Below are 12,007 nucleotides of genomic sequence, written 5' to 3'. Positions count from 1 at the left end.
AATAGTTTAGCCTTAAAGCATATTTTGTATTTAAAAAAAAAAAATCAGTTTGATTTTTTAAACATTTTTTAACGACCCTGATATTTACCACTTTTACTTAAATACAGTTATTGTATGCATTATTCCTGCTTATATATGCAAAGTGGCCATTAAATATAAACTCAATACAATCCCTCAACATCCTCAATCTCTGCCCCACAGTCATTCTTTACCCTTCTCCTTAACCTCTCGCTCTCCTCTGGCTCTTTCCTCTCACAATACAAGCATACTTTAGTCTCTCCCATCTTCAAAGATATCCTTGACCCCACTTGCCTCTCCAGCTACTACTTCATCCACCCCCTTCATCCCCAAGCTCATCGATCAGATGTTCTGTCTACAAGCCCTGCAGGGAGTGTCTCTTCCAATTCCATTCTAGACCTTCTCCAAGAAGGCTTCCACCACTTGCACTTCACTGAAACAGCTCTCAGTCCTCTAATGACCTCTTCCTACCCGAATTAAAACGGATTCTCCATTCTCAGTCTCATTGGCCACTTTCAAGAGGAGCAGCATGGTTGGCTATGCTGAAGTTCTTGTCCTGTCTTGTGACTCCGTCCTTTCCAGGTTCTCCCTCTCTCCGATCAGCCTTCTGCATGTCATTTGAAAGATCCTTTTCCAACTTCAGGAGGAGGGAGGGCAGGTCCCACAGGGCTTTGCCCAGGTCTTCTCTCTCTATATATATTGCCTCTTGGCAATCTCACCTCATTCACAAATGCAAGTTCCACCATGATTTCTTTGCTGCTGCTCTCTCTATTTCAGAGAGTAAAATCTTAGCTTATCTTTCAGACATTTCCTCATTGCCTTCCAGCTGTCAGCTTAAGCTCAACATGACCAACACAGAGGTAAGCACTCTAGATAAACATACATCCTCACATCCAGGCTAAGTTTTGTCCGTTCTTCCTGTGTAATATCTTGAAGATACAGCCTCTCCATCCGCACATCTAAGATTCTTGTCCAGATCTTCAAACACCCTCTCCACTGCATTTGTCAAGGCCAATCTTGCCCCACTTATATCCATTCAAAAAACACTGCTGCAAAAGGTCATTTTCCTGACATCATTTTGTCCAAATCACCCAGTATTTGCATCCCTCGCTGGCTCCTCCTTTTCCATGCATCAAACGCAAGAGTACTTGTCTTCACTTCCCTAGTCAATTCTGCCAATTGCCAGCTTTTGATGCCCACGTGTTCAGTTTTTGAATAAACACCTTCATGCTTTCTCCCAACACTGCTTCTTACTCCTGGAAATAGTTCCCTACAAACACCTGCAAAGCTACCTCATTGATCTCTTTCAAATTCTTAGTTAAAGCTCTCCTTTGCCATTAAGCCTACTCATATCCACAACCTCCAAAACCACCACCCAACTTGACAATGGACAGTCAGCTGGTACAACACCACTGACGATCATGCTAATACTATCTCATTATTTCCTGGTGCTCCCCCATCCGTCTGTTACATCTACCAATTATTTCTGGTCTTACAGGGCTGTGAACTGAGGCAGGGATTATCTTTTTGTTTTGTGTTTTGTACAGCACCCAGCACAGTGGGGCCCTGGTCCCTAACAGGACTCTCGTACACGAATTCAACCACCACCATGGATGTGATTTGCTGCAGGAAATGCCATTTCGGACTCCTCACCAGGAGCACAAAGAGCTGCAGTCACAGTTATCTTCCCCCAAATACTAGAATTACAAAATGGAAAGTTACCTTTCCTTCTCCTTCCCACCTCCCCTACTATTACTCAACCTCAGGTACCCACATACGCAACCCACCAAGTCACAATTGTTAGTCGTGTCCACAACTCCTTCTTGTAGTAGGAATTCCACCCCCCCCGCCAACAAAATTTTGTTCATGACACTTTTTCCTTCCAGAACATAGTGATTTAAACAAAACAACCAACCACCATTATTTCTTAAAATAGGCTTTAAGAAAAAAAAAAAAAAAAAACGCATTACAAATCAATGTAGACCCCAGGATTAATGACTACTTGGGATCCCAATTTCATTCCTTAGAGAACACACACAGTCACTCTTGCCTTGGAGTCTTTAAAATCCAATTTATTGGCATCATTCCCCCTCTGCAACTCCCATCCACTTACTGTACACCCAACAGAAACCTAGTAATGCTGAAAGCGGTTAGATTGTGTCCAGTTGCAAAGAACTCCTAGAAACCAGCAATACCTACTTTTGGAGAGGCAAAAGAACATTTTAGCTTTCGGGTCTCTATCGCATGTGCCATTTCTTTCCATTCACTGAACATGTCATCACGATAGGCCAAGGACACATCAAGCGTAACTTCTGCATTGTCTTCTGCAAGAGTAACAACCAAGCTTATTATGAAAGGAACAGTATGCAACAAAAAAAGGTGCAAGAATAAATATTTCAGAACATATAAAGGATAAACTCTGATTTACATATGGTGATGGAAATCCCTCCATTCCAACTCTCATGGATATTTACCCTCTATAAGATGTTTATCTATTCTCCAGTAGGAGTCCTAGAAGTCCAGGGTGACCAATCTTTATTGGTCATGAGTGTTGGGTATTCTTTTCTATTCTTGCTAACTTTTAGTCTTATGTAGCACCGGTCCTAGGGTGCGCACACACACACACACACACACACACACACTCCAGCATCCTATGTCAAGGCTCTGCTGCCTCATGACCCACTTGACCATGACTGCAATTGAATTTGTACTATAGCGATCGATGAAATCGGAACTCTCACTCAGTAATGGGCCCTACCCTACTTTGTGTGTGTGTACAGGAGCTTATATTAAGTATTGTAAGATAGAACATGTTTAAAAAAAAAAAAAAAAAGAAAAAAGCCACCTTAAATGGACATTCTCTTCTGCTTTTCTCCCACTGTTATTCTTTTCATGTCCATTTTCATCATTTCTAATGTCTTTCTCAGAAGATAATCTTTCTTCACTGCACACTTCAAAGCAGATGCAGAAAGTGGACAGGCCTGAAGCAGTAGTAGTTCAAAGTACAGGTTACCACAAAACAGCATCTGCTTTGAAATTCCCTAGAAGTGGAAGGTGGCATGGTTGCCAACCAACCAGATCAGAAATCTCACCACGTGATAAGTTGCCATATGCATTCCATCTAGTCTACCCCATTGAAGAGGTTTAGAAAGGCCATTTATGTACAAACCATGAACAGAGAGGTTGTGCAAAAGGGATCTCAAAACAAAAATCCACCTAATCCCACCTCACTTGTACAGTTCACATGGGAGCAGATTGACAAGGAACTCTGCACCCAACATATTCTTTTGAATCTCTGGCCCCAACCATGGATGCTGTGCTCTTTTGAGAAACTGGCCTTTACAGTTTACAAAGGATGATATTTCAAATCTATAACAGAATAAGAACAGATTCTTGAAGCTCTGCTTGGCCTACGCATTTGTCATCTTTTTCAGAGTTATGTTTTTGTTGGGATTATGTAATGGTACACTCATACAGAATGCTGGGAAGGGGTGTGGATGGGTTTGTGGTTTAGACTTGCTATTTATAGTGTGTTTGGAGGTGGTTCTCTCAAGCTTTAATGTGGACGCCAACATGGTTTTTTCTGAGCTGTTTTTGTCGCATGTGTGATCTCGGTCTTCCAGATTGATCAGGAGTTCCGATACCCTAGAGCCATCTTTGCATTAGTTAAGCTTCCTTGAAATATGAATACACGAGCTCAGGTCCACTGTTTTAGTGTTTCAGCAAATAATGGCTAAATAGTCCAGTCAAACTGGGCCCCAAAAGCCCACCCACACCCCATTTTACAAAACTATAAAAATGGGACTATTCAGGACTTCATTTTTGCAAACTGTTCCCACTGGAACTGAAGTGGTTTTTAAACACTAAAACACTGCTGCACTATCACTGGTCACGAAAACCAGAAAGCAAAAAACTAGTATATTTTTGTCCAAGCCAAGAAAAATGCCAAAGAAGTATATCCAAATATATTCTGGATTTTATTTATATTTTCAAGTTTTCAGAGTTTTATTAAGCAATAGTCTGGGATTACTCCGCCCATCAGAGATGCAACTTGACTGAAGTGTCCCTTCAAAATTGACAAGAACAGAAATGTTCTTACACACGAATACAGTATAAAGAAAAAGACTTGGATTCCCCACCTGGGTGCACTAATGACTCCTTTCACTGAAACCAGCTATTTTTGGGGGAGAAAAAAAAAATAAATTTCTGCTAAATACTTGAAAGGTTTGTAACTCTACCTGTATTGGCTATACTAACACCCTTAGACAGTTAACTGTTCTTTCATACTTTTTGTTCAGCTGGGTAACTTTCCTGATGTTCTTGCAGATAAAAAAAACCAAACACACAAAACCAGGAACCATGTATATAGTTAACATACTGTAGCATGGTGTGGAAATTGGAGCAAACGCAGACACCACACTATGTTTGGCCACAAGACAAGGAAGTGGTTTTAAAACTGGATGTCAGACACAGGTTTCAAGAGTCAACAAGACAGATCACTGGAGGAACGAACAAAGACTCCCCATCAACATATTACTCGCTTCTTGTAGCGCCCAATACACAGTATGTGCTTTCTAAACAGAAAGAAGGCACAATATCTGTCCTGAGGAACTTATACTTTAAGTTAGAGAGGTGAACTGAGAAAGGGGCACTGGAAAAAGATACAGCATACAAAGGTAGTCAAAATTGTGTTTCTTTGGTTAGTTGGTATAAGTTAGTTGCCTATGAGGAATTTAGCATGGCAAAAAAATTGAGTCTTCAAAGAGGGATTTAAATATCGAGGGTAGGGACCTTGCAGATGAAGTCACAAGAAATATTAAGACCTCTAAACAAAAGGTCTCACCCAATTGGCCCTCTCATATTCCATGAAGGGCTCATCTTCCGGTGGTCTTTTGTCTTCTCTACTCCTGGCTTTTGGGTGCCCCCACTCCAGATCCACATGAAGTGCTCTTTGAGCTCAGACAGCTGCAGGATGGGAACAGAGCCCATTCAAGATCACGCCAGGTACTTTTGGGGATGAGAATAAGGAGCCCATCCCCCCAAACATATTCAGAACCAGGATAATAGGCAACACCTTCAAGGCTTTGGAGAGGCAGCCACACATCCTTCTTATGAAAGGGAATTAAAAAAAAAAAAAAAAAAAAAAGAGTCATGTATTGGAAGGGAAAGGTAGAGAGGAGTGGAAGACGGGGTAGTATCTTCTTCATACTGGAGGTAGAGAGAGACCAGGAGAGATTTCTTATTCAGGGGGAGAGAGAGAGAAGGTGAGGAAGAGAGACAGGCAAGGTGCTGCTGAATACCCATAAATATATTCAGCTTTTCAAAATATTTATGTTCAGGGAATTATTTATTCAGTTTCTCCATGTTGCATAGAACTCTCCAGTTTTCAGAACCATGTATGGCCGCAAAAAACTGAGGTGGGTGGGGGTCACACACAAACATGGTATCCGCCACCTCCTTTAGTGTCAAAACAGGAGACTGGCCAGGCACCTATAACAGGCTACTGTATATAGTTAAGACTCAGATTAAGCATGTGTAGTTGCGAGGGTTTCCCTTCCACTTCCCCCACTGCATGCTCAGACTAGATGAATCTTCCACAGATGCACAGGACACTTGTGCACAGAAAAGGTGGCTATGCAATTCCATTGTCAACGTAACAGGATGCTGTATGGATAATGGAGATTTCAGATTTCACATCCTCATATAGCACCTCAGTTGTCAATACCAAGAGGTGGTGAATAATAATCTCACCTGCCCCACTGGATTATTTTGAAACACTCTCTAAATGAGAAAATAAACTTGTTTATACAGTAGGCAGTGTGCCAAGGAGGATTGTCTCCTGGTACACACGTTCTCCTAAGGCTTCCAGCCAGTCACAGACTTCTCCATGACAGTTTCACGGACATCCATAAGGTAACTCAGGTCACAACTACAAGAGCCCTAAAGAAAGACGATTTAGCTCTCCTTGCATTCCCCATGTCACATCTCAAGATGTCTGGGATTTTGAGGCTAGAAATTCAACGACTATGAGCTTTCACCCAATTCCCTTTAAACTGTTAGTACAGATATCTTCACTCACAAAAAACAGTCTAAAAATAGGGAAGTCATTTCACAGACTGACAGGTCTGTGCCAGCTGCATACTAATAGAACAACCTGGAAAGACACTAGCAACTAGGAAAAACTGTCAGTTTTTGCATTAGCAGAAAGCTAACAAAGGATGGAAGTACAAGCCAGCCAACCTAGGAAGAGAAAAGGGCCAGCTCATACAAATCTCAGTAGGTGCATACAGGGCTAGACGGACTATGGTGTGATCTCCTTCAGAAAAAAGAAAGTGGTGATGGTAATCTTTTCCTCCATGCTGACAATACTGGAAACTTAAGTTATTCGCATCTATTAGGATTTTTAAGATTCACTTAAAATGGGTCTCCTCATCCTCCCCCCCCCCCCCCTTTTTTTTTTTTTTTTTTTAAATTAGGCTGAAAGTGGTTTAAGTCCTTCACAAGACAGTTAGGGAATGTTATAGATAAAGTCATACCATTGATTTTCCGTGTAATAAAATGCTGCTGCCACCACCTCGTGCTTATAAAGCACATTTCATATACAGATTTCAAATATTTTCCTCATTTTTATACACATTGAAATGGAGGCAGAGATGTCAAGTGACTTGGCCAAGTTTACAGCAGGAGTTGGGAATAAAACTCAAGTCCAAGTTCACTAAGTGTGAATAGAAGTAAATCAGTTCTCTGCATAAGAGGTTAAATATAAAGCAGTCTGAGGAGGAGTGCTAATGTTCGTTATTACAGATCAGTGTACAATGGTCCAGTCTTCCAGGTGATGTACAAGAGGCGAAGCTTGATAAATAAGAAAGTCCTATGTCCAAGAAGGTACAGCAGACAAAAAAAATAAATACTGTGTCCAGTGATACAGCACATTACCTCTCCTTCATGAAGCATTCAGCTATTACCAATGTGGTGGTGGTGGCGGCGGCAAGATGTGCAGGCAGTTATTTCTATTACTTACGACTAGAGAGGACTGAGGATTGGAAACCTAAGTTGAAGGACTTAAATTACGAGAACAGATAGAATCTAATGCAAACCTATTAAGCAAGTAAAAGAGGATTTAACTCATTGTTGGAAGTGTATCCAACTTGGAATATTACCTGCTGAAGGCAAAGTTACTGCCGAAGGATCAAAAGGCCAGAATGCATGAAAGTTTAGAAGAGCATAACTGCAGGCAATGGCTGGGCTACGTTGAGGCATGTGTACTGTAGGTCAGCCAAGAAACATTTGGTTTGAAACCAGGTGTTATATGGTGGAATGAGCACTGATGAGCTGAGTGGCATTTTACCCATTCCAAAAAAAGTTTCCAGTGTTCTCCAACTCAATGACAGGAATAAGATCTAATTGCACGGTAATAGAGTAACACTTCAAGTTTCAAAAGAAGCCTTTTGTGCTGACTCTTAAACAAGCGATTTCTTGTGGTCAGAAACTAGATCACCACCAATGCTCCCCCCTAATTCTACCTCACTTTCAAGGTTGCTGCCAGCCAGCTAAATGTCAGATTACTGCATACAAACATTCCCTCAGAGAGTGCCATCCATCGTCCTGGTAACTAAGCTCTTTCAACAGCTGTGTTATTGATGGAGACTGGCCAATGTTATTCACACAGAGCATTTGTTTCATACAGCTTATGTGAATGAGACTTATTGCACTAAGATAAGACTGGAATTCTATTTGCAGTCGTTACCTGCTTGACAAATTAAATGAAATATGCATGGCGTATTTCAATAGCCAAATACAGACCATTTTAACCAGTTCAGACTTCTTTGGCAGATTTCTCCATGCGCCCCATCTTTTGCAGAACAGTCAAACTGAGCAAGAGCATTTGTTGTTTTCAGTATTTGACTAAACATTGCATTAAAAAGGAATAGTCTGTTTAGACCCAGAAATTAGCCTTTTTTAGAGACAAGCCAAGCTCAGGCAGCTTTCCATGTGAGTTGACAGACATAAGAGCAAACTGCTTTTTCTAAGTATCTGGATCCTTATCAAAGACCTAAAACATATTTCTAAAGATGTGCATGAATAAGGCCTTCCTTCCTTCCGAAGGGCGTAATACCAGCATTCCTGAAGGCATATTTTAGGGCTACCCAGTTTGTATTGCTTTGAGAAAAATAAACCATCTTACAGAGTCCACTTGGGGCCCACAGTGTCAGGACTAGCATTTCATTCTACCACAGGAAAGCCCCTGTTTAGTCAATGACCAAGTTCTGAAGTTGTTTGACTGACATGCATGCCTGACTCGTGGTATTCTAGTCAGTGATGCCTAGTGAGCAAGCAGAGTAATACTAATTAAACTGTGATAGAACTAGGACAGTCTCCCATTATCCTTGCCCTGTGGCTCAAGTGGCAAAATTTAGAACTTGAACTGGTCAGAGGAAAAGCCTACATCAAAAACAGCATGAGTCACTGCAACCTTGTCACTGGAGCCCTGCCCCCACCAGGCAAATATTGTATACAAACCCCCTCCCAGAACCCTAGTATCAGATTCCTCAAAATAATCTAACTCGGCTAGAAAATTTGAGTATAAAGAATTATTGCAAATAGACTTTTGTTCAGCTCAAACAGCTTGCAGACCACTAGTGAAAAGAAGTCCTGGCTTTTGCAGTGAAAATTGAAAACCAGTTTAAGCAAGCATCATAAAGTTACAGGGTCACTGTTGAGTACAGATGAACATCCCCTTTATCTTTCTCTGGTTTTCTGAGGGTGCCTATGCAGATTTCAGTAGCCTTGAAAAGCTAATTTATAAATGCAAGGGATATGTGCTCCACTAGAAAAGAAGTGTAGATTTAATACAGTTGATTTTAGCTTGGTTAGGAGTACTGCTGATTAATTTGTAATAACACTACATAATAATTTTGGACATGGATCTTAGAGGAGTGACTTCCAAATGGTGTCATAATGGAAATCAACCATGCATTTTACCATTGTAAAGTCTTTAAGAAGGAGCCCTTGTAGGTGGGGCCATTCCTGGTTATCATCCAAAAGTGTAAGGCTACTACATCCAGTAACAGAAAGGAGAGGATAGATTCACGTTCACTCAACAAGAGTAAGATTAAAACAGAAATGATCTCAAGGTGACGTTCAATCATATGAAAGAGTCCACTCCATATTTGTGCTCGCAAAACTGAGGTTTGGAGGGTGAGGGAGTAAAGAAAAAGGCCATTTCTGATTGCAGATCAGAATTATGCTTCAGCATTCTTTGTTGGGAGGAGTAGGAGGAGAGTTCCTTATGCTAGCTTTCCTTCCTTTAACATGCTAGAGCTGTCCCTTCCCCACAATTTATTTTTCAAGGAGAAGGGGCCTCTCTAGCTCACACAATTTTAATAACTGACTATTCTTTCCACTGACCATTCCAGCACTAGCATGCTGCTTAATAGCTCATCCTGTAAAATGCTGCACGTCAGATTAAAATGGCACCATCTTGTTAGCATCACTACCCCAGCATAGTTTAAATAAAAAAAAAAAAAAGTTCCAGAAACTTTCTCCCATGCAGAGGGAGATAGTGGACCTCAACTAGTGAGCTTTGTCTTATATTTCAAATCCCAGTTCCACTAAGTCAGTGGATTGTTGCCAGTGGACTTCAGAGGGAGCAGTATTAAAGCCCAAACAGCTTGTTATGTAGTAGGATCTGGCAAAGGGGGATTTGGAGAAGACATTGCTCTTACCAGGGTTACTCCCTTTTGTATTGTTGGGGGATATTTTGATTTTTCCATGATTAAATACATTTTATACACTGTAAATAATCCATAAATTGACAGACCTTCAAGACGTTAAAATTCTCCTTAAGATGGTGGTTTCAAAAGGGAACAGTGTTTATACGGTCTCGCTTTTAGTACGTATCCCAGATAGCTCAACTTTGTCTATATAAAATAGTTAAATAAAATTATTTTAATGGTCTAAGAGATTTAACCCCCACCCATACACATGCACGCACACACTCTATGGTCAACCTTTTCTTGTACTGATCAAGCATTTTTGGGGATACATAAAAGTGACATACTTATCTCATTATTTTTCTTGAACGCAATGTCCAGCTGCAGGATAACAAGTATGAACTGGAACCAGGGACTCATCTCTTTGGCGGGGAGGGGGATGTGAACAGCAAACACAATGTCATTGGCTTCTATTTGTCTGCTCATCGCCTCGTCAAGATCTCGGATCCTCTCACACTGGTTGGGTCCCCAAGGCATTAGCCACTTGGTTTTGTGGTGGTTTTTCCGTACATCTACACATTTTATTGACATGTAGTGCATAGCCGTAGTGGGACTTGGAGCTGAAATTGAAACAAGCCATATTTTTAGAATCTAACATGTTACATGACTAACTGCTTATGAAACCAGATTATCCTCAACCCCACAGAAAAGTACAGGAGACAAGTTACATCAGGGCAGTCATTGCCATTAGCCTTTTAAAAATACTTTAGGAATCCTTTAAACGTATGCAAGAAGCAACACAATAGTTAAGTAAAGAAGTTTCTAGGTGAGAAAGTTTTATCCTTGTTCTACTGACTAGGCATGCCAGTGGCATTTTGCATCACATGGTGGAGTAGCCACTGTGACCATGAGGGCCACTTTTAATGAAGACCAACTGGAAGCGAGGTGCAGAACGTAGCATGTCTATCCACTGGATCAGGCAGTGTTGTCCAATTTATGGCCCTTCAGAGTGACTAAAGAAAATGTGGACTCAAAAGGCATTCTATAAGCTGTGTGCTGTGATTTTACTGTATCAGTTGGTACATGGCATAGTGGAAGAACTTACAGATGTGAACGTGTCACCTATGCATTTCCGGCTTCTTTAGCAGAAAGAGGCAATTACAGATTTTCAAAACCTAGCCTCTTTGCTTGTGCTTGTAATTATTTGAGACAAAGAACTAGCTGGAGGCTCATATTAGACATATTGTTGTCTAATATCTTGTACATCTAAGTACTTGTCCAAGGAGATTTCTAACATAAGGGAGGTCAGGATGAAGCATCATAAAAAACAAACAAAAAGCCACACACACATCTCAGCTTACTTTATCTAGCTAGAATACATATCGCTCCTAGCTCTTACGTGCAAACCCTTTCCTTGCCTTTAGCCTTATTTCTGCAGAGAGAAATTTGAATGCAAGTGGTTTTTAAAATTGCATCAGTATGATTTAGCCAGCTGAATGGAGGGAGCTTGAGACTAGACACCATTTGGCTCCATCCACCAGCAGAGTGATATCATTCATCCAGTTGGTTAAGCCATGTTAACACATTTTAATCTGAATTAGTTTTCAGAACAGCACTTATGATAACATTACTACTTCTGGATTAACTAGTGACTTCCATTCATGGCAGCAGGTCTCTAATAGACACCATCACTCACAGGAAATTTTGATAGATGGGTTTTTACAAACCAAGAGCAAGAGGGTTTATTGTGCTTTTTGTAGCTTGCTAGAAATGCCACCTTAAAAGTCTTTGGTCTGTGAGGCTCCCAGTCTTTGGGGTCACTAATTCAAGTTTCTACAGTTGTGCCATACTTGCTTCCTGTGCAGCTGGGGCCAGAGATCTCACTATGGCCCTTCAACAAGATTTCACAATGTCTTTTCACAACAGTTAGCAACTCGGCCCTGGTCTACACTATAGAGTTAGGTCAAATTTAGCCACGTTAGGTTGATTTTATAATGGATGCGCCTCACAAGCAACCCCGTTCCATCGGCCTAAAGAGCTCTTAAAATAGACTTCTGTACTCCTCCCTGGCGAAGGGAGTACGCTAAAATTGACCTTGCAGGGTTGAATTTGGGGTATTGCTGTCGTAAATTGATGTTCTTGACCTCCGGGAGCTAACCCAGAGTGCTCCAATGTGACCGCTCTGGACAGCGCTTTCAACTCTGATGCACTAGCCAGGTACACAGGAAAATCCCCGGGAACGTTTGAATTTCATTTCCTGTTTGGTCAGCGCGGCG

The 12,007-nt window shown here is 41.1% G+C and overlaps 1 protein-coding gene across 1 annotated transcript in view; it reads right to left on the bottom strand.

Moving 5' to 3' along the window:
• Nucleotides 1-12,007, bottom strand: part of WLS (Wnt ligand secretion mediator) — a 62,244-nt gene that overhangs the window by 18,263 nt on the left and 31,974 nt on the right. Inside the window, exons 2-3 of the mRNA XM_034778923.1 lie at nucleotides 10,079-10,351; nucleotides 2,218-2,342 (exon numbers count right to left, since the gene is read on the bottom strand). Of these exons, the coding sequence (XP_034634814.1) occupies nucleotides 2,218-2,342; nucleotides 10,079-10,351 (398 nt within the window). The remainder of the gene's footprint in view (nucleotides 1-2,217; nucleotides 2,343-10,078; nucleotides 10,352-12,007) is intronic.

This window comes from Trachemys scripta, chromosome 8 (genome assembly GCF_013100865.1).
Source record: "Trachemys scripta elegans isolate TJP31775 chromosome 8, CAS_Tse_1.0, whole genome shotgun sequence".
In the NCBI taxonomy this organism is placed as follows: domain Eukaryota; kingdom Metazoa; phylum Chordata; order Testudines; family Emydidae; genus Trachemys; species Trachemys scripta.
Note: the sequence above shows the minus strand (reverse complement) of the source record. Positions and strands in the feature narration are given on the sequence as shown.